General features: G+C 41.8%; 1 protein-coding gene across 12 annotated transcripts in view; it reads right to left on the reverse strand.

Moving 5' to 3' along the window:
* LARS2 (leucyl-tRNA synthetase 2, mitochondrial) overlaps window positions 1–23,877 on the reverse strand; it is a 175,632-nt gene that overhangs the window by 125,436 nt on the left and 26,319 nt on the right. For all 12 annotated transcript variants that reach the window (XR_008615644.1, XR_008615643.1, XR_008615638.1 and 9 more), the window contains 2 exons: window positions 18,553–18,644; window positions 15,697–15,757 (listed from right to left, as the gene is read on the reverse strand). Coding sequence is in view for 3 of the 12 variants with exons in the window: in XM_024123821.3 (XP_023979589.1) it covers window positions 15,697–15,757; window positions 18,553–18,644 (153 nt within the window). In the remaining 9 variants the exon portion in view is untranslated. The remainder of the gene's footprint in view (window positions 1–15,696; window positions 15,758–18,552; window positions 18,645–23,877) is intronic.

Consider the following 23,877-nt stretch of genomic DNA (forward strand, 5'->3'; position numbering starts at 1 on the left):
GGTTTGATCTTGTTCCTTCATCTGGTACATAGCCCTCTGCCTTTTCATCTTGTCTATCTTTCTGTGAATGTGGTTTTTGTTCCACAGGCTGCAGGATTGTAGTTCTTCTTGCTTCTGCTGTCTACCCTCTGGTGGATGAGGCTATCTAAGAGGCTTGTGAAAGTTTCCTGATGGGAGGGACGGGTGGTGGGTAGAGCTGGCTGTTGCTTTGGTGGGCTGAGCTCCATAAAACCTTAATTCACTTGTCTGCTGATGGGTGGGGCTGGGTTCCCTCCCTGTTGGTTGTTTCCCCTGAGGCGACCCAACACTGGAGCCTACCCGGTCTCTTTGGTAGGGCTAATGGTGGACTCTGGGAGGGCTCACGCCAAGGAGTACTTCCCAGAACTTCTGCTGCCTGTGTCCTTGTCTCCACGGTGAGCCACAGCCACCTCTCACCTCTGCAGCAGACCCTCCAACACTAGCAGGTAGGTCTGGTTCAGTCTCCCCTGGGGTCACTGCTCCTTCCCCTGAGTCCCGATTCGCACACTACTTTGTGTGTGCCCTCCAAGAGTGGAGTCTCTCTTTCCCCCAGTCCTGTTGAAGTCTTGCAATCAAATCCCACTAGGCTTCAAAGTCTGATTTTCTAGGAATTCCTCCGCCCGTTGCCAGACCCCCCGGTTGGGAAGCCTGAAGTGGGGCTCAGAATCTTCACTCCAGTGGGTGGATTTCTGTGGTATAAGTGTTCTCCAGTCTGTGAGTCACCCACCCAGCAGTTATGGGATTTGATTTTACTGTGATTGCGCCCCTCCTACTGTCTCATTGCGGCTTTTCCTTTGTCTTTGGATGTGGGGTATCTTTTTTAGTGAGTTACAGTGTCTTTCTGTAGATGACTGTCCAGCAGCTAGTTGTGATTCTGGTGTTCTCACAAGAGGGAGTGAGAGCATGTTCTTCTACTCTGTCATCTTGGTCACAAGCTACTGCCTGGCTGAGTCTTAAATGCCAAGTACCTCTCCATCTTTTAGGACCCAAACTTTTTGGCCCTTTAAGTCCCCAAATTTTGTTCACCTTCTTAAACAGGCTGTCAGCTCCTGGAGGCAGGTGAAGCGCAGTGGATGGAAGGAGTGAAGGGCAGGCAGGCTGAAGACCAGGGTCTGAGCACTGGACTCAGTCTGTGGGTCTGCTGTGGACTCACTGGTAACCCTAGACAAATGACTCATCTCTCTGGGCCTCACTTTCCTCATCTGGAAACTCGGATGCTGTTGTGAGGATAAAGGAATCTGGAGAGGGTCAGCCTGCCTTTCCAACACTGTCTGGCCCAGTATTTATGCATAGCAGCTGCTCAATAAATCTTCATTAAAGCAACAAATACAACAAAATTCATGATGTCAAGTGTCACTATATTTAAAAAACAAATTAAAGCTTTGAGACAGAGCCCTTGCAAGTTTTCTTAAATATAACAGGTTTTCTAAAAAAGTATCAATAGAATGCCTTTGTTCTTGGAACTAGTCTGGCTTATTCACATTAAATGTTGTCAAGTAGGGGTTCACATGAGAAATGTCACTCCAATTCACACTGAACCCAGTGTTCTAAGAAACCTGTCTGCAGAACCTTTGAACCTCTAAAGGCAAATGAAGAACCACGTTTACCTCCATTAGCAACTTCTACAACATCAAAAACAAATGGCTTTTCAAAAGGAGACACACTTGAGATCAGTTTCTCAGCTCCCTGGTATAACACTGGTTCAGAATTCTGTGTTTCTCCCCATTTAATCCACCAATGAGAAAACACTCACCAAGAGTCTACATTACTGAGTCCTTATCCTGAGAGACTCAATAACTGGCTATCATGATAGAAAATGGAGGTACAGAGAACAAAGAGAAGCGAATTTCCATCCAACTCAGGGCTCTGTTTGCTCATTCACTCATTGAATTATTCCACAGAGATTTATTGAGTACCAACAACATATGGGCATTGGGTCAGGGGGCACGAAGATTCAGGCCACCTACCTATACATTAAGCCTTTTCACAGTCTCTCCTCCCTTAAGCAGTTTCTCTGAACTGTCAGCCCCATTCCTATCCCATTCACTCCCATTTGTCTCTGAGAGAAAAGAGAGGCAATCCATCACTCACCTTACCTCCCATAGGCATTCCAGGCCCTAGACCCATCCCTCCCACCTCTCCAGTTCTGCTTTATTCCATTGCATTTGCATCTTTCCCAACAACTCTTTGTCATCTACAGGCCCAGCCAGGAGTCCCTGTTCTGGACCACACGGCCACTGCTTCCTCCCTCCTAAACTATTTGTTACCGCCCATGACTGCCACTGCCCAGGCTTCTTCAGCCTCACTGTCCGCTTCATCTTGGCTTTATCTTCTCATCCCTCTTCCTTCAACCATCTGTTTAATGCCATCTTGGCTGAGTTTCTTCCTCTGGTCTCCTTTACCTTCCCTGTTCTCCTGCTTTCTGCAGAACTGAGGGAACAGGTATTAATATCAGGGTAATTAACTAATCATGAACCTAAACATTTGTCTAAGAACTCATTTTTATATAATTATGTTTCTTCATCTCAGGACTAACTTTAGACTGAAGATGAGCATTTAATGAAAATTGAAAATGACAAATGCTAGACACTCTGCTTTTATAGAGCATGTATTTTATTCTTAAAGGTCTTGTTTTTCAAATCTAGAGCTACAGCTAAATTTTCAAGTAATTTGAAAGGTTCATGTTCTACGTGCTCTTGAAGCCAATTTAGAGAATGAGTATTAAGTGAAGGGAAATCATGGTCTTTGCATTTCTGAAGACAACTCACACTTTCTGAACTGAAATCAGACTCATCAGTAAGCTCCTCTTTTGCTATTTTCTTGACCATTATTTTATTGTTATATTTTATTTTATTTATTTATTTATTATTTTTGGCATCATTGGGTCTCAGTTGCAGCAGGCAGGATCTTTGTTGAGGCATGAGGGATCTTTCGTTTGCAGCACATGGGCTTCTCTCTAGTTGTGGTGCGCAGGCTCCAGAGCATGTGGGCTCTATAGTTGCATTACGTGGGCTCTCTAGTTAAAGCGCACAAGCTCAGTAGTTGTGGCGTGCAGGCTTAATTGCCCCGAGGCATGTGGGATCTTAGTTCCCCAACCAGGGATTGAACCCGCGGTCCCGTGCATTGGAAGGCGGATTCTTTACCACGGTACCACCAGGGAAGTCCCTTGATCATTATTTTTTGAGCATTGTCATTTTTATGGTAACCTGAAAGCTGCCTCCTGCTACAAACTGCACAAGATTCTGTAAACTATCCATAATTGGACAAGAAGCAACAATTTGCCTAATTTCCTGGTAACTTGTTCTTTGCCAGCTGACAAGAATTTCATCAAGGCAGTCAAACAATACAGACAGCTTTTCTTACTAGACAGTTGGGAACGAAAACCCTCCATTAAACTACAGATGAGATGAATGGGTTTGAGTTGCAGTTTGTTATCGGTCTATTTGGGGAGCTGCCAGTATTTCAACTATCCATGCCAAACCAGCTCTCTACAACTGTTCCATTTTTCTGGAAGGAAAAGAACATTAATTTTATCTGCAACATACTTGAAAGTTTCAGGATCAACAGGGCAGAGTCATCTGAAAGATACTTTTGAGATGTGAGTTCTCTAGGTTTCCTGAATAATGTGAAGGCTATTCATTAGATACGGACATGGATCCAGAGGAAGAGGAAATATCAATTCATCAATTCCTAGGATGCAAAAGTGAGAGCAGTGCCCAAAATGAGCTGTTCTGCTGCCTGCGAGCGCCATAAGCAACGAATAGTAGAAACCCATCACAGCTTAAAAGATTTCCTATGTGACACAGACCAAGAAATAATACTATAAACTTAGAAAATAGCATAGAAAATTAGTTTGAAGATCTTTTAGTCCAATGATGTTTAAAGGAAAGATTATGGGCAGGGAAGTGCAGATCAGAATCTCACAGGAAGAAGGAGGGATTTAAAACTATATATGCCGTCTTCTTCTGTGAAGATGGAATAGATGTACTTTTCCCTGTTCTTTCCACTAAGTACAACTAAAAACCTCGAATATTATATATATGTATAAAACAAACATAGACTCCAATAAATTGAGAAGAGAAGGTAGACTAATTAGAGACCTCAGCACCTGAGGAGTGACACAGTGGTGAGTTCCACGGATTTTCTCATAAGTCCCAGAATTGGAGCTAATGAAGCCAGTAATCCAGAAATGCCAAGGAGTACAGACAAAAAATTAAAAAGAAGAAAAAAGAAAAGCCTGCTCTCGTTAGCCAGAGTACCAGGAAAGGGACAGCCTAGCAAGAGAGAAAATTTAGACAATAATTGCTCTACCTTAGTCAACACCACAGAAAAAAAATGACAGTCCTACCCTCGCCAGCAAGGGCTCATTGGAGAGTCTAGACTTCCAACCTTGGGAGGCAATAACAAGGCAGCCCAATCTCTCTCTGCGTCAGTGTGGCATGAGAGGAGGTTGAGTGGAAAGCCGGGACTCTCCTACCCCTACTGGGCACTAAGCTTTTATATACAGAATGGATAAACAACAAGGTCCTACTGTAGAGCACAAAGAACTATATTGAATACCCTACGATAAACTGTAATGGAAAAGAATATATATAAAAAAAGAATGTAAATATGTATAATTGAATCACTTTGCTGTACAGCAGAAACTAACACAACATTATAAATCCACTATACTTCAATAAAAATAAAATAAAATGCAAGTTAACATAGAAAAAAAAACCCTTGGCAGTGTCAGTGGAGACCATAGGGATGGGGTCTGGACTTCTACCCCAACTAGCAGTAATGAGGTGCCCTTCCCTCTCCCTGATGGGACAGTGTCAGAAGAGTTCAAACAGAGAGTCAGGGAGTCCATCCCTGCTCTATACAAACTCTTGAACAGTAAGATTTGATGAGCCTCTGGATGATAACGTGCAGGAAGGGTGGCCCATCCCAGTTCCACTGGGACAGAAGATTCTGTGCTTGAGACCCTCCTGGACCTCACCCTATATACTTCTTCATCTGGCTGTTCATCTGTATCCTTTGATGTCCTTTGTAATAAATCACTAATCTAGTAAGTAGACTGCTTTCAGTAGACTGAATTCTGTGAAATTCATGAATTCTTGCTAGCAAATTAATCAAGGAAGGGTTGTGGGAACCTCTGACTTATAGCCAGTTGGTCAGAAGCATAGGTAACAACCTGGACTTGTAATTGGCATAAGAAGTGGGGGAGGGGGAAAGTCCTGTAGGGCTAAGCCTTTAATTTGTGGGATCTGACACCCTCTCCATGTAGATAGTATCAGAATTGAGTTAAATTGTAGGACACACATCTGGTGTCAGAAGTGAAGGTGCTGTAGTAGAGTACTGAGAGTCAAGGAGACAAACAGGAATGTTTTTCCTCCAGAAAATCATACACAGAATAGTCTCTGATCATAATGTTGAGTTAAAGAAGCTAGACGCAAAAGAACACATACTATCTGAGTTCATTTATGTAACTATGAAAACCATATGTAGGTGGTAAAACTGAAAACAAGGCAGTGATTATCATAAATGTCAGAACAGAGGTTCCCTGTGATAGTGGTAGTGGGGAGAGATGGAGTTGTGATTGGAAAAGGGCACACAGAGAACTGCTGGGTGCTGCAAAGTTCTATTTCTTAACCTAGGTGGTAGCTGTACATTCCAATAATGTGTTAAGCTTTACATACATGCTTTTGCTCTACTCTATCCACGTTTAATATTTCACAGTGAAAGAAGTTATAAAAATAATCTTGTATTTGCAAAAACATTGCCTATTTCTTAAAATTTTGTTTTTATTATTCATTTATGCTCTATCACACGTCAGAAAAAATTGATGGTAGGTCTTCTTATGATTCCTACCTAATAAGGTTTGGGAGCACGATCATTCCTAAGATTCTTTTTTTTCTGAGGAGAAAAACAGAACCACAGACCTACTGCCCCAGAAACTCTAGGGGTGGGGCCCAGAAATCTGTGGTTTAATAAGCCCTCTTGGTGATTCTGATGCTCGCCAATGTTTGAGAACCACTGGTATAAGCACACACATAAATAAATTATCCTTGTTATTTTCAAGGAGTAACAACTTCATCTTCAAGACCTTGTGATCTGGAACCACACGCTTAGAGCACCTTGCATCGTATACCTACAGGCACCTGTTCTGTCAAAGGCTGTACTGGCTATTGTGCAAAACTGACCCGGAGACCTGATTCAGCCATGGGGAAAGAGGTTTTGTACTCTTATTTTCTACAGTATTTGAAGAGTGATCGAATCTCTTTAATAACCATAAGAATTTGAGGCTCAGAGGGGCAATAGATCATGCCCACCATGTGTGAATGGCAAAGCCCATCACCAAAACCCAAGCCTCTGGAATGAGCATCCAAGATCCAATCTCCTAGAAGCATTTAACAAGCATTAAATTGGTAAATTCTATTTCCGTTAGCGAGAGTGTACATCCTTGATAGGGCTCATGACCACCACTGGGGATGAGGATAAAACAAACTACTTCCTTGCATAGCCACATGTGCTGAGCGGCCCCAGGAGACCTCCTTCTTTAGTTAGGGCTGAAGAGTCCAAGAACACTATCCTGTCTGAGGCAATGAAAAACTTCCCTCCATGTTTTAGGCTGGTAAGGACTGAGCTGTCACAGCTGTGCATGAGGTCAGCTGCATGTGTGCTAGGTATTCATGATGAGACGTGGTTCCCAGCCTTGAGATGATGACAATTCTGAACACTAACCCTTATGCACCAGCACCAACCTTCCCTGAAATGAAAGCACTAGAGAAATGCTGCCAATTCATTTCAGTTAAAACAAAGGTATTGCCTCTTCCCTCCCAACCAAAAGAAAAACCTCTGGAAAAAGGTTAATTTTCTGATTCTGAGAGACAGAAAGTAATCTAGTGTCAGAGATCTACCAGACCAACAGCTTCACCTCTGTAAGGACTTGAAAGAGGACTCAGAGAGTCAAACACTTCCAGGGCCTGTTACATGTTGTCAAGGCAACCACAACCCTGAGCTCTCACAATGGGAATCTTCCCAACCAGGTTTTCAGGCAATCACTTGCCTTAAATTCCTTTTGTTTTAGGCTATTCTTTAAATTCTTTTAAAATAAAAACCGTTAAAAATATATCTTTCTATTATCCTGGAACCCTCATTATTTCTTGGAGTTTAATCCTTCCTTTCGAATGTCTAGTCTTCTATGTAAATAAAATTCTGAGGTACTAATAAGGGTCTTTAAGCAATAATAATTTTCACTTTGTAATCATACAAATAATGCTGTCTTTGAAAATAAACTCCAAAGGGTCCAAAGGGCGTATGTTTTGGATGAAAAGAGAGTACTGGTTTCAAACCATGATTATGACATGAGGGTGGGGAAGAAAAGGCTAAACAAAGACCAGCAGAAGTGCAGGCAAACAAACCCACGGAATAAGAAATACTGATAAGACAACCAGTGAAATCTGCAAAATGACTGGTATTCCATGACTGTATGGTATTATCATTAATTGTTTTAGGTGTGATAATGGAATTGTGAAGAAGGAAGGAAGGAGGGAAGGAAGGAAGATGAGTCAAGGAAAATGGATGAGAATAAAGGAATGGAAAGAGGACAGTGAAAGGGAAGAAAGACAGAGAGAGAGAGAGAAACAGAAGAAAAGAGATGCAAATAGAAGCAAAGCACCATCTGCACATGGTGGAGATGCCACAAATGCCTCAGCAGCCCCCTGAATTTATGTAGGCTGTGCAGCATTGATGGATAAAACTTGGAAAAGCTTGACATCATAAAAGCCTGTCCCAGTAAAAATTCTGATGTGTCTCTTCCACTGCTCCAGGATAACCACACTACACATCCACCTTAGCCCACTTAGCCTTTGGGGAACATGGTGGGGGGCACACTGAGTTCGTTTCAATGGATGATTGTCTTGGGGGCAGTAATTCCTGTGTTTGCCTGGCCCCAAGGGGACTGATGGGCAAAGCCATCAGTCTTATTACTGGGCACCAACACGTAGAGAAAGCAGAATGGAGAAACACGAGAAGGAAATCAAACACAGGAATCTAAAATCCAGTGAAAATGAGTGCAAATAAAATTTCATAAGATCTCCATAGTAAAGAAACTCAGCAGAGTCAACTCTTGATTACTCTAGTAAAGGAAACAAGAAAAGTTAATCCAAACATCATTTATACCCAGTCCTATGTTCCTGTGTTGTTTTGATTTTACATTGGAGTATGAGTGTTTGGGGATTGCTCAGCAAGCACCATAAATAGCTAATAAAGCCCTGCTCTCGCAGATTCCACAGGCATTACTTTGAATCCTATCTGGTTTGGATGTTTTTTTCCTTTCGTATACTTGTCTGGTTTTGAAGGGAACTCGTAGGGAACTGCTCCCCAAATAATTATCCAGATGACTCCTGACAAAAATCAAGCCCCAGGGCTTCCCTGGTGGCGCAGTGGCTGAGAGTCTGCCTGCCGATGCAGTGGACGTGGGTTCATGCCCCGGTCCGGGAGGATCCCACGTGCCGCGGAGCGGCTGGGCCCGTGAGCCGTGGCCGCTGGGCCTGTGCCTCCAGAGCCTGTGCTCCGCAGGGGGAGAGGCCACAGCAGTGAGAGGCCCGCTTACCGCAAAAAAAAAAAAAATTAAGCCCCAGAGTCTACGCCAATCAAAACACAGACAAGTCCTGGTCCAGAAGCAGCTCAGGCACCAGAGCACTGGTGACACAGTAGAGATCAAAGTCAGAGACACACTTGCCTCAGTGGGCCATACCACACAACTTAGAAGCTAACTATGTCACTGTCACAAGGAACTCACGGGGCCATCTCCTAGGACCAGTGCATGATCACCAAGGCCATAATCTGAACCCATGAGAGCAGAATGCAGGGTCACACCCTCTCCAGAAAGGCTGCCAATTATTCCACAAGGTAAGTGTTCCACAAAAAAACACGTCTGATCTCTCTCATTGCACAGTTTGGAATTTTATCTCCTCTTCACTCTTCCCTTAGTAGATGTTCAACTATTCAAATTCAGCTTTCAGTTTCTTACTTTCCAAATCGAGATGATACAAGCTATTTGCGGAATAACATCTGAAAAAGTGAAACACAGTGCTGAGCTAAAAGACATCATTTGATTATCATTCTGGCTCACCATTAATTCGAGAAATGTATACTTTCTTCCTTTTAATTCAGAGAATTAAGCATTTTCTGTAAGAAAGATGAGAATGCAGCTACAGAGCTGGACCATTCCTACAGGGATTCCCATCCAGGAAAAGACAGGAAGAATGAGGCCATGACCCACGTTTTCAAGTTAGCTTTCTCCACCTGGGGGAAGAAGATAACGTTTCTGAGCCATCTTATTTTTAAAATATTCTGTTAACTGTCAGATACCCATCTGCTTAATTATCCAGTTTTTATGGGACTTTAGGATTGTTATTTGCAAAGGGTACAGATCTGCCTCGTCAATTAAATAAACTACTCTTCTACCTCCTCACTCTGCTGCTCTATATGACCAATCAGATTGTAAAGGTTTCATTAAAAAGCACTGGTGGGGGGCTTCCCTGGTATTAAAAAAATAAAAAGCACCGGTGGGGCTTCCCTGGTGGCACAGTGGTTGAGAGTCCGCCTGCCGATGCAGGGGACGCAGGTTTGTGCCCCGGTCCGGGAGGATCCCGCATGCCGCAGAGCGGCTGAGCCCGTGAGCCATGGCCGCTGGGCCTGCGCGTCTGGAGCCTGTGCTCCGCAACGGGGGAGGCCACAGCAGTGAGGGGACCGTGTACCGCAAAAAAAAAAAAAAAGCACTGGTGGATTTCTGGGAAAAAGGGCATCAAGAACACATGTATCTAAACTTGTTTCCATTACTCCCATTAAAATGACCAAGAGAATATAAAGATGGGGGCCGAGGGGACTGCACCAATACAGGAAATAACAGAGGTGCCACTGACATGCCAGAAATGACAAGGAATTTTGGCAGATGGGACTAGGTTGAAGACAAATACCATAAGCCAAATAGCATCTCGCCGTCTTAAGGACAGACTGGGTTCTTGAGAAGCAGGGCTCTGGCACCCCTTACTTGAAACGGCAAATCCAGAGGGGAGAGTGGGCTCCGGAGCAGGTAGAAAGCCCACCAACTGGACACCCCTGTCTGTGGTGCCTCAGAAGCATTTGAAGCAGTCAGGGTGTCACAGGGGCACCTGTGATACCACAACTCACACCCGGGTAAAGATCAGAGCAAAGAGAAAGATGCCCCAGGAGCTATGGGTTCCCCGAACCTGGACAGAAATGAATGAGGCAGAGAGTATGGCAGAGCTTCCACTCTGCTCCCCTCATGCTGATGGATCCCTAAACTGATACACTAGTCCACCTCACTCAGGAAATAGGGGAAAAATCCACAAGGTGTCTATGAAAAGATTCTGAAACAAACAAGGAGAGCACAGCATTTCAAACTTGTAAAAATATTTATTACAAGAAGCAAAAATAATTTTTCAAGAGCATCACCTTGTATTCTCAAGAAAATTTTTGAACACACACGGTCTGTGAAATGAGATAAGATAGCAAAATAAGAAGAAAAAAAAGCAGTTGGCCAAGAGGCTTGAGAAAGAAAGTGGGAACTGAATGAGATGAGGAACACTAAGAATCAATCTAAAAATACAATAGCATTACTATCTGCATTAGAAACCATACAAAGCAGCCCTGATTCAATAGAAACTGAATCAGTGATGTGGAAAGCAAACAGGAGAAGTTCTCCCAAAAGGCAGAGAAGAACAAAGGGACCAAAATCATGAGAAAGATGGTGAAAACAATGGAGGACAGTGAACAGAGCACACACTCAAAGTCAGTGTTCTTGAGAAAGAGAGTCTAGAAAACCAACAGGAGGAAATACCTACACTGCAGATCAAAAGTGGTCACCAAGCACCAGGCAAAATTAAAGTGAAAGGATGGACAATAAGCTATACTCTGATGAAAATTTTAAATGGAAAAGGCAGAGACAGGAGTCCAACAAGCATCAAAACGAGGGTAGAAAGATCACTGTATTACAAAGAGATGATCTGGGCTGGCCTCAGACTTCTCCATCAGAGGCCAATGGGCCAGATGGTGGTCATTCCATAAATCCACACATGTGATTAAATAGTACAGAACTACTACTACTACTCCTACGCACACACGCACACACACACACTCTGTGTGTACATATAAAAACTGGTGAAATCTGAATAAAATTTGTATTCTAGTTAATAGTATTGTGCCAATGTTAATTTCCTGGTTTTGATATTATATTATAGTTGTATAAAATGTTATCATTAGGGGAAGCTGGGTGAAGGGTCCATAGGATCTGTCTATACTATCTTGGCAACTTCCTGTGAGTCTATAATTTGTTTTTTTTTTTAAGACAGTAAATCAAGGATCAAGGTCTACTAAAGAGATTTGAAAGAAAACAGAATTCCATACCCCAGTAAGTTGCTGGTCATAGGTGAAAGCAACGAAAAGTCATTCTCCATTATGAAAATAACATGTAATATCGGAAGATTCAAAGCAAGAGCTAAAATATCTAAACATTTTCTTTCATGAATCTAAATTGTGAAAATGGGCAGTCATGCTCTATAAGGTCTACTGATGAGCTCTGAAACTAGTTAAGGAGCATTCAGTTTAAGTAATTTGCTATGAAAATGATTCTAAAACCAAAAGCAAAGATCTATGTTTATGTTTAAGGAATGATACATGATAAGAAAAATTATTATAAGAAGAAATTAGGGGGTTCCCTGGTGGCGCAGTGGTTGAGAATCTGCCTGCCAATGCAGAGGACACGGGTTCGAGCCCTGGTCTGGGAAGATCCCACATGCTGCGGAGCAACTAGGTCCGTGAGCCACAACTACTGAGCCTCGTGAACCACAACTACTGAGCCTGTGCGTCTAAAGCCTGTGCTCCGCAACGAGAGGCTGCGATAGTGAGAGGCCTGCGCACCTTGATGAAGAGTGGCCCCCGCTTGCCGCAACTAGAGAAAGCCCTCGCACAGAAATGAAGACCCAACATAGCCATAAATAAATAAATAAATAAATAAATAAAATAAGAAGAAGAAATTAGGCCTAAAATCTCAGAATATACCCAAAAAAACCTCTGGAAAATAGATTTAGAAAGTGGAAAGTGTGGGACTTCCCTGGTGGCACTGTGGTTAAGAATCCACCTGCCAATGCAAGGGACACAGGTTCGGTCCCTGGTCCAGGAAGATCCCACATGCCGTGGAGCAACTAAGCCCACGCACCACAACTACCGAGCCTGTGCTCTAGAGCCCACGAGCCACAACTACTGAGCACACGTGCTGCAACTACTGAAGCCCATGCACCTAGAGCCCGTTCTCCGCAACAAGAGAAACCACCACAATGAGAAGCCCACTCACCGCAACAAAGAGTAGCCCCTGCTCGCTGCAACTACAGAAAGCCCGCGCACAGCAATGAAGACCCAATGCTGCCAGCTAATCTCCTTATCTTATTGATACATGGGAGGTAAAAACATATGTTGTTTTATTTTTTATGTTGATACTAAACACGTGATTTAAGACCCTTACAGCTATCTTTTAGCACAATAAAGAATTGCTATACTAGTTATAAAAATAAATACAAATAGCTTACACTTCCCTGTTAAAGACAAAGACTCTAGATTAGCCAAAAGGTCTCCCCCATAGCTTTTTCCATCTTTTAATTTTTTAAATTGTATCCACAAGTGATGCACCAAAAGAATTCAACAAATAAAGGATAAAACTTTTTTCAAATGGGCAAAATATATCAAGGAAACAGAAACACAAGATAGTAGGGATGGCACTGTCAGTATCAGACAATAAGAAGAAACTTCTGTTACCTGGTATTAGAGCCAATTATAAAGCACTGTAACTAAAATAGCTTAGTAATGACATAGTAATAAATGGATCAAATGAACAGAAACAGAACTTAGTGTATAATAACAGTGTAAAAGAAGATGGTTATACTAAAGTTAGCCTTTTAAATCAATGAGGAAAAGAATGTTTGAAAATCAAAGACAGAAACAATTGGTTATAGAAAAAGCAGAAATTCCTTATCTTATATCATATATTAAAATAATTCCAGTTGAGTTAAATGCAAAAATTAAACACAAGATTGAGAATAAAAATGTATTTATCTGAAAGGCCTTTCCAAGTACATATTTGTGTGCTAACAATAATCCCACTACAAACAAAATGCAAGGCAAATGATAAATTGAGGGAAAATATTTGTAACAAAATGAAAATCATTAAGAAAAGGACAAACACCCTCTAACCATACGGGCAAAAGACATGATTAGATTAGTCACACACACCCTCCCTCCCCAAATTCAAACATTCATTAAAAGCACGGAAAAACTCATCACTAATAACAAAAGAAGTACAGGTGAAAACAACTATATAATAACTTGGGAGTGTAAATATGTATAACCCTTACGGAGGATAATTTGGCAATAGCAAAATAACAAACAAATTATACCTTTAAGTATCTTTAAATTCAAGTACTGTAAGCTTTAAACTTGCTCATGGTTTTTTGAGAAGTCATATTAAGGAAATAAAATATGTGTACTAAAGTATCTGCTCCAAGTGCGGGGGGCTGAGCACAGCAGTCATAAATTGGCCAGTGGATTAGCCCAGCCCTGCCACTTGGGTGACCAGCAATAAAACGATGTCAATAAAATCACCCACATTTTAGAGCTTTCTAGAGATCTGAAGAGAGAATTATGGGTGCCTGGCCCATGGGAATTGTTCAGTAACTATTAGACACTGATAGCAGGGGTGGTGATATTTATCTACAATCCTGCACTAACAGGTTCAAAATCCCTTATCTGAAATGCTTGTGGTCCAACTGTGGTGCTTCAGAACTAAGACCTTTTTGGATGTGAAAAGGTAACAGTATATTTACCTAACTAGGTCGGGGAGAGCACCTGGTAATCAATTACATCACTATTCCTAGAGTAAAATATATGAATATTCATTCTAAGTGAGATAAACATCAGTTCAGGTCAGGTTTTGCAGTCAAATGAGTTATGGAAAAACTTTTCGTTTTTACAGCTTTCTGGACTTCAGATTTTTATAAGAGGGATTGAGAACCTATATTTATAACAAAGAAACATTAGAATCTATCTAAATGTATGATAATAAGGGGTAGGTTACATAAATTATGATACATTCATAAGATGGAAAACTATACAGCTATAAAAAGTCACTTTTTCCAAAGAATATTTAATAAACTGGGAAAATGTTCATGAATAGCAGGTAAAAAGAAGCAAAATAAGAAACATGAATTATGAATTCTATTTTGCAAAAGTAAATTATATAATATTCCAGAATAAAAGACTACAAGGAACCATACAAGGACATTAAATTAACCACATTGTGGTTAACCACATTAACCACATTATGTTCTTCCTTATACTTTTCTGTATTTTCTACTCTTCTATGATAATCAGGAAAACAATCCATTAATTTTTAAACTATTTATGGTTGCTGTTCCTGCGTAGGACTAGGCTAGTTCTCATCCTAGAAGGTTAACAAGCCCATCTCTGCTCTCAAGGAATTTACCAACGCATCTCTGGAGAGCTGAGGGCATTACTCAGTTCTCTCCACATTAGAATGCATTTCATTCTCCATCAGCACTTCCCCACTGGCACCTCAGGACAACTTGACTCAGGCACCAGGTCTTTTTCACGCCTCTACCAAATGAAACCCTGGTGACCCTGCAAGTTAGTGATAAAAATGGCATCAGTGCTACAATAAGAACTTGATTCAGCCCATGACCTTATCTAAAGAAGCTAAAAAAGAAAAAATAGAAAAGAAGAAAAAAGCAGGGACTGTTTAAACGTGTTTGATTTTCACTCTTTTTTACTGTACTCATCAAATTGCAATCATTTAAGAAATTATGGGGGAGGAGGAGAAGGTGATTCCATTTGGGTTTGTTCCAGGTGCTTCGCATGAGTAAAAGGATGTGAACTTGAACTTGACAGACCCAGCAATGAAAAGCATTTTGTGGAGTAAATGGGATGCTAAGAGAGATCATGACATTGGTTCGTGGAGAGGACAAGCAAGAGTTCATCTTACCTAACAGACCACTCATCAATGTCTAAGGGGTGGTCTTTGGCCAGAGCTTTAAAGGGCTCAGCCGTATTTAGTGCAGGTGTTCCTAACACCCAAGGTGGTCTTCGCTGAACTCCACCCAGGTCTGGAATTCTCCAGTGGTTTAATACACAGTTTGAAAACATTTTATACCAGAAGGCTATTTGTTATAAGCCTCAATTCCAAACATGGAACAAAAGAGATCCATCAACCTACACCTAATCACCTAAAGGGACCACATGGGTTGATATTTAATCACTTTTACATAGATTCCAATAGTCTTTTTAAACTATTGACAAGAACATGAGAAATCCTTGTGCAAAGCTTTTGCCACACATAAATAATAGCCAACTGTGAAGTTAAATAAGAAGTTAACTCTCTTAGCTTAATCCCACAGAATATTACTTGTTTGTAGGCAAATTATCCACTGGGGATACTTTTTTATTTGTGGAGTGCTAATCCTTCCCTCCTGCTTTCTGCCACCTTTCTTTTCCTCCTTCCTCTCAACCTGAAGAGAAGGAAGATAAAGTAAATGTGCACAATCCCCCATTCAATCAGGACCTTGGTTAAAATAAAGACCTTCCAGGAAAAAGGTGACTTACCCTATCCCAGCTGAAACACAGGCCCAGTCGATCAAGTTGTTTCCTCATGTGTCTGATATTACTGCGAAACAAAGGGAAAAGAGTTTGGATTTTAGAAACAGGAAAAGCCATAAACAAACTACACTTTGAGAATGTGAAAAGGAAACTGGAAAAGTCTAGATTATTCCAAAGGGCTTTAAATGTCGTTTTCGCCCTGGCGAAGAAATTAATTACTAAGAATCAGTGAAAATATCTGCCTAGTAGAAGACATCTATTCTTTGGACCCTTGCAAAATCCACTAAAAATCATGATAGTCTTTGGTCCTGGGGACTAACCCTTTCCCTGGCCATTCAGGAACGCAACCCTTCTGACTTGTGCACTCCTGGCTCATCCATATGCCTGTACTCTGCACAAATTTAAGCCAAGCGTTTACAAATTTAAAAGCGACTGAAAAGAAAAATCTTAACATACAAATTGCGGGAATCCAAGAGGAGCCATACAGTGCTTTGTCAATCAAAACCTAAAACCGAAAGCTCTCCAACAATTGGAAAAGAGGAGAGAAGTAAATTAATCAACTTTAATATAATATGAAATAAAATATTATTTACTTTTTTCTATTTAAATTTTTTAAATTAAAAAAATTTTTAACCTTTTTTATTGAAATATAGTTAATTTACAGTGTTGTGTTAGTTTCAGATATATAGTAAAGTGATTCAGTTATACATATATACATATAAATATATCTTTCAGATTATTTTCCATTATAGGTTATTACAAGACAGAGTATAGTTCTCTGTGCTATAAAATAGGTCCTTGTTGTCTATTTTATATACAGTAATATGTATATGTTAATCCCAAACTCCTAATTTATTCCCCCCTGCCCCACTATCCCCTTTGGTAACCATAAATTTGTTTTCTATGTCTGTGAGTCTATTTCTGTTTTGTAAGTAAGTTCATTTGCATCATTTTTTAGATTCCACACGTAAGTGATATCATACGATATTTGTCTTCCTCTGTCTGACTTACTTCAGTTAATATGATGATCTCTAGGTCCTCTTTTTTCTTTTTAAAGAAAAAGGACTAATTCATTTCTACTGCGCCCCCTTTCAGTTCAAGCAGACTGAAAATATGAAAAACCATGAAGAAGTTCTCTAGGTGATCTCTGATTAGCTAACAATAGCTTATTTTAATTCCAAGCCTCGTGTTAAGCATTTTGCAGAAAAGTGCTTGCAACAGACTGAATGTTTGTGTCCGCCTCAAATTGTTATGTTAAAACCTAATCTCCAACGTGATGGTATTTTGAGGTAACCAAAGGTACTATGAGAGGTAACCGGATTAGTGCCTTTATAAAAGAGACTCCAGAGAGCAACCTTGCCCCTTCTACCATGTCAAGACACAGAGAGAAGACAGCTGTCTATGAACCAAGAAGCGGGTCCTCACCAGACACCAAATCTGCAAGTGCCTTGATCTCAGGCTTCCCAGCCTCTAAAACTGTGAGAAATACATTTCTGTTGTTTATAAGCCACCCAGACTACGGTATTTTTGTTATAGCAGCTGACTAAGACAGTGCTTAATCTTTATCCATTCATAAGAGGTAGGAACTGTGACTATCCGTCCTTTATAGATAAATAAACTGAGGCGCAGAGAGGTTAAGTAATTTGCTCAAGGTGAATGGCTAGGAAGAAGGAAAGGCAGGATTTGTACCTAGGTGGCCTGATTCAGGGGCCATCTTCTTTACTGCTATGCTCTAGTTGGAGGAGCATACTACTCCTCCTTGGAGGAGTTGGCAAACTTTCTGTAAAGGGCCAGATGGTAAATGTTTTCAGATCTTTGAGCCATATAGTCTCTGTCACAACTACTCAGTTTTGCCATTGTATCATGAAAGCAGCCATGACCGATATATAAACAAATGCGTGTGGCTTGTGTTCCAATAAAACTTTATTTACAAAATCAGGCAGGGCCAAATTTGGCCCATGGAATTTGCCAATCCCTGGCCTAGCTTACATCAAATTTATACCATATTTGACCCATTTTATTTAAATCATTATTTCCTCCTTTTTTCATCACTCCCATTACTCTAGAATTAACCACAATTGGAAAAGTGGAAACTAGAGATTAGGAAGAAGAAAGACAAGTAGATGGTGCAGAAGATATTTCTTTTTACAACGTAGCCTTGGGCAAGATAAAGCAAAGGGAGGTGAAAGACAATGGGGATAGACTGAACTGCCCTCTCTACTTCTGAGGGGTAGGGTGAGGAAAGCCTTTGTGAAAGGGGCTGGAGTGAGCCCAGAACATTCTGCTGGGTTCTGGTACAAGGCCCTCAAGGCTTTATCAGGAGGGAGAGGGATGGGCACTGCTGGCCCACAAGTACATGGAAGCCTGAGGCACAGGGGGGACTGAGAGTATGTCCTCCTTGCAGAAAGCCACACCCAGAATAAATTGGCCATATATTTCCTCGTTGAATATCTAAGTTCCTCTTGCTTCAGAATGGTGAAGGCAAAAAATTAACAGAATTTGCAGAGAAAATTATAATGTGGAATTTGTATATGGCTCAGGAAGATGAACAGCACTGTAGAAATTTAACAAATGTCACCCTTTCCTTCTCCTTTTTCCTTCCAAACGCAAATACTCAAAGGAAGGATAACTAGATAATAAAGCATCAAAATGAACACATGAATGATATCCAAACCCTCTTTGTTATTTCTTAGATAAGAATACAGCGTGCAAAAAGGCAAACACCAAACACAGACAATCCTGTTTATTGCTTGGCAGACTGCAATGTTTTGTTTGCTTTACTTTCTATTTTTTGTGCATAGGTTAAAAAAATTGTTTAAGGGTTCTGTATACAAGTGCTTGAATATGCTTGTAAACACATACCTCTGTGTCCAACTTTCTGGATGTAGATTCCTCTTGATCGCAGCATTTTCGGCAGGCAATCCAAATGCATCCCATCCCATGGGATTGATAACCTAGCACCCAGAAAAGAAACATCAGCCGTGGCAGATTGCTAAAATCTTTATTAGTATTCTCTTCTGGGCAATGAGCAGGCATTCTCTCTTTCTAACACGTCTTATCCCTTTCCTGGATGATTTCAAACTACCTTTTTGAAAGCCAGCTGGCTACCTAAGACGTAAGCACAGAAGAGAATTTAGAAGGTTATACACCAAGGTGCCAATAGCAGTTATCTCTGAGTAGGTATTTTCGTGACTATTTTTTACTTTCTTCTTCTTCTTGTCTGTATTGTGTGTAATGAACCCAAAGGGTTTTTCTGAAATTATAAAGTTTCTTTCAATTTCAAAAATAGGTATATATAAAAATATATATAGGCATTCAAAATGCTCACCTCATGTTAGATTTTCCAGTTAAGGAGTTGTGCTGTCCAATAGGGTAGCCCCTAGCCACATGTGGTTATATAAATTTAAACTTAAATTAATTAAAATTAACTAAAATTTAAAATTCAGTTCCTCAGTCACACTAGCCACTTTTCAAGTGTACAATAAGCCACTTTGAATCACCTCCTATAAGATATTTCCATTTTCCAAAGAACAGGGGATCCTAAGATCTCAGAGCTTGAAGAAGCTTTTGAAATATATATCCTCCATCCCCACTCCTTTATTTGACAGTCCAAGCAATGATGGACCAACAAGAGTAAGCAGCCTAGCTAGGTCACACCAGAAGCAATTACTTCAGACCAGGACAGGCACTCATTTCTGCAAATGGATGACCAGTCACAGCTCAGCTGGCAGCTTTAATAGCAAGTTCTCTCAACCTAACTTACATGCCATGAAGGGAACAATGGCTTGAAACACAAGCTGTGGCATCGAGGGACAGACTCAGAAGGCTGGGCTCTCTACCCACTGCCAGGAAGGACACCTGCTTTGAAAACTCAGACTCCTACCCTTCTCTAATGCTGATTTTCAGCCACAAAGCCATAAACACAGCTTCTCCCAGAGCCACATTTCTGAAGCTTGCCTGTGGGTGAGGATGGCCTGAGGAGGCTCCAGTATTTCTAGAAAACAGCCCTTTACAGCTGGCCTTCTTACTTCCTATCAAGCTCCTGATCTGTCAACTGCCACAAGCTGGGTTTGTTTGTTTGTGTGTTTGTTTGTAATCATGCAGAGAACCTGAGCTTCTGTTCACATACATCTTGGATAGTGATGGACACTCTGACACACTTACTGGCACTACCTCATTACCTGTCCATATCATGATGGAACATTTTCCACTAAAGAAACAGGTCTCATTTTCTTTTATAAATAACTTTTTCCCCTGATTATTGAAATAATGCATGTTCACTACAAATAGCCTTGGTACATAGAGAAAAATATTCAGAAGAAAATAAAATACACTTAATTCTACCATAAGCCATACATAATTGTTATTTGATAAATTTATATCCAATTTTTAACAATTGGGATTATATTATTTCTGTGTGTTTTTTTCTTCAATGTGCACCTACAGTTTTCTTCCATCTTTCTGTCTTGTTCAAAGACTCTCTGAGATGCAAATGAGTATCACCCATGGCCACCTCTGCCTCAGGTCCATAAGTACCTACAATTTAGTGTCCTGAACTGGATTCACACTCGAGTCCCAGTGTCCAGATTCGTTCTCTCCCTAGTCCCTCTTAGCAGGTGGCAGTAAGAGAACAGGTGTGGCCCTCCCAGTGGCAGAAGCCACTTGCCTTACATCGTCCTTCCATTCTGCACATTATTATTTTTTAATTAGGCTTTAGTTCTGATGCAACAATTCCATCTCAAGAATGAAAACCATGGGGGCTTCCCTGGTGGCGCAGTGGTTGCGCGTCCGCCTGCCGATTCCGGAGCCTGTGCTCCGCAACGGGAGAGGCCACAACAGTGTGAGGCCCGCATACCACAAAAAAAAAAAAAAAAAAAAAAAGAATGAAGACCATGCACCTAAAATCAGAGCTGCTCTAACTCCTTTGGCTAGTGAGTGGGAAATGCAACAAAGGCTTGCTCCTCAGGAGGCTGTGTGGTTTGGGGGGAAATGTCCTAACCCAAACCTGCCATTTACTGGCAGTGGGACCTGAGGCACATCACTTACACTGAGTCCCAACTATCAACTGTGACTGAAAGCAGCCACCCAAATCGTTGAGAATTACACACTAAGAGGTATGTGGTGCACCCAGCACAGTACAGGCACCCAGTAAATGGCAGGGCTGGCTGCAGTGGCAGCTGCTGTCGTCTGCTTGATCTGCAGCACCTCACAACATCGCACATCACCGATTCCCTCGTCAGGACCTCAGCCCACGTCTCTTTGGCCACACTCATTATGGTGGCTCTGTGACAACAGACAGGGAGACCCCTTGACCTCACACACATCCTCATCCATGTACATTCCTAAGGGTGTGTTACTTATGATAAGAGCCTCTGTAGCAGGTTGGTGGCAGGCATTGGAAGTTCTTAACCAAACCGAACAGACCATGAGGCTCAAAGGGCCAGCCGTTTGGCCTTCTTTTCCATGAAAGGGGCCCATCAGTTCTTCTTTCCCGCATAATTAGTGGCTCACATCAGGTGCTTCGTTTGAAAGCAGCCCAGCTGTTCTTGTCATGGCTGACTGGAGCAGGGGTAGTCCATGAGCAGAAGCAGCCACCTGTGTGCTGGGTAGGAAGGGCCCTGCCCAGGAGATTCTGCCATATCAGGGGTAGTGGTAGGTCTGATCCACTCAGGTCTGCTTTCTGTACGGGATACACACTTGGTGAACAACAGTGCTATGGATCTCTCCAGTTTGCTGCTGCTCCAGTCTGGTTTGCCACATCCTCTGCCGTGCTTCCCAGTCCTGGGAATCTGGGAAGAGTGGAATGCCCTGGCCCGCCAGCCTAAGATAACATGACTCCCGGGGAATTCCCTCGCAGTCCAGCGGTTAGGACTCCGCGCTCTCACTGCTGAGAGCCTGGATTCAATCCGTGGTCAGGGAACTAAGATCCCGCAAGCCATGCGGCACGGTCCAAAAAAAAAAAAGACATGACTCCCAAGCTATCACATTCAATCCCTGCATCCACGCTCCTGAGGTCAGTCGAAATAGGCTCCTCTTCTTTTTCCTTCATTGGATGTTTCTCAAATTGCGCGCATAATACAAGCTTACTTTAACAAGTGAAATGACACAATACATGATATATAAAGGCAAAGCTGATCATCTCCCCCAGCCCCGACTCCTATTCTCAACTCCTTGATGTAACCAACAATGTCAGCCTTTGTATCCTTCCACACCTTTCTCCTCACTCAAACACAGATATACAAACATATATATACATATATAGGAGCTGGATGGTTTGTTTTTATGGAAATAGAACCTGTCATACACTATTTTATGACCTGTTTTTTTTCATTTAACGTATCATGGACATCTGTACAAAATATGTAAGTACGTGTGTGTGTGTATACATGTGTTTTAAAAAGATTCTAACATTCCCTAGGAATATCTAGTCTATGTAGTTTTAGGAAGTTGTCAAAACATAACCCAATCCAGTTGATCTTTCAGACCTGAGGTCTCTTTTCCTCTTGCTAAATGTGTCCTACCCAAAGTGTTTCATCTTTCCAAATAGCACCCTCCCCTTCTGGGAAAATGCTCCTCCTCCTACTTCATATGGTCCTGCTGCAAACGGCGAATCACAAAACCCACCCCTCTGGCCACAGAGGGAGCACCTGGTGGAGATGTCTAAGAAAATACTGCTGGCATGTGGACAGATGCAGAAATGGGAGGCAGAGACTAGGGATACTGATGTGCTCCAAGGACGTGAGCCCAATTCCCAGCGGGCCCCATTCCTACAACATTTCCTTTGGTTCTGTGAGTTACACCACGATTTGTAAAAACACACAAAACGGGCTTCCCTGTTGGCGCAGTGGTTGAGAGTCCGCCTGCCAATGCAGGGGATACGGGTTCATGCCCCGGTCCGGGAAGATCCCACATGCCACGAAGCGGCTGGGTCCGTGAGCCATGGCTTGAGAATCCGCCTGCCGATGCAGGGGGCACGGGTGCGTGCCCCGGTCCGGGAGGATCGCACATGCCGCGAAGCGGCTGGGTCCGTGAGCCATGGCCGCTGAGCCTGCGAGACCGGAGCCTGTGCCCCGCAACGGAAGAGGCCACAACAGTGAGAGGCCTGCGTACCGCAAAAAAAAAAACAACCTCCTTTTTTGCTTAAACTGGTCTGAGTTGGGTTTCAGTCCCTGGTAGCCAAGAATCCTGACTAAAACACTCACCCTTTAGAATACAGCTTTCTCTTGAGTACTGCTTAACCCATAGATGAAAAACATTTCCTTCACAGATTTTTCTTTTCCTTTTTAATTTTCAAGAGCTAAAAAAAAAAAAAATAATAATCCCATGTTGGGGATTTGTGCTTGATTAGTAGAAAGTTCCGAAATACTTCCATGGACAACACTAGAGTACAGCTTCCAGCGATGCTTTAATTCTCCTAGGGCTACTTTGCTGGCAGAATAATGTAACTGTTGTATAACCATGTTCCACAAGAAAGGGGAAAACTTAATTACCACTAGGTTTCTTCATTGGAACTGCCAAAATGGCACCAGTTCAATGTTTCTGCCTATTAACATTCTGTTAGGTTACCATCCATGTTTTTAAATAAAGTCAATACAGAGACAGTCAAACAATCAGTCTGGATTTATGTAATATACTTATTCATTTCTATTTCTATTTTCAGATGAAATTAACATGAAAAGATATTCTTAGTTCACGTTACCCCAATCTGTCTATGAAAATATAGTTAGGGAAGGAAGAGTCAAGAGGGTGGTGTGGGAAGACGCAGAGTTAGCGTCTCCCAGCAACTAGGGCACCTGCCCGCCGCTGGTGGGTGACTCTGATGCCCAAGGAGACAGGAAGAACCCCAAAGTGAACCGGTAGGACGTAGGGGGGCTGAAGGCGGAGAAGAACTGGAGAATACCTAGACACAAATGACAATGAAAACACGATGATCCAAAACCTATGGGATGCAGCAAAAGCAGTTCTAAGAGGGAAGTTTATAGCTATACAAGCCTACCTCAAGAAACAAGAAAAATCTCAAATAAACAATCTAACCTTACACCTAAAGGAACTAGAGAAAGAAGAACAAACAAAACCCAAAGTTAGCAGAAGGAAAGAAATCATAAAGATCAGAGCAGAAATAAATGAAACAGAAACAAAGAAAACAATAGCAAAGATCAATAAAACTAAAAGCTGGTTCTTTGAGAA

This window comes from Physeter macrocephalus, chromosome 18, assembly GCF_002837175.3.
Source record: "Physeter macrocephalus isolate SW-GA chromosome 18, ASM283717v5, whole genome shotgun sequence".
NCBI lineage: Eukaryota > Metazoa > Chordata > Mammalia > Artiodactyla > Physeteridae > Physeter > Physeter macrocephalus.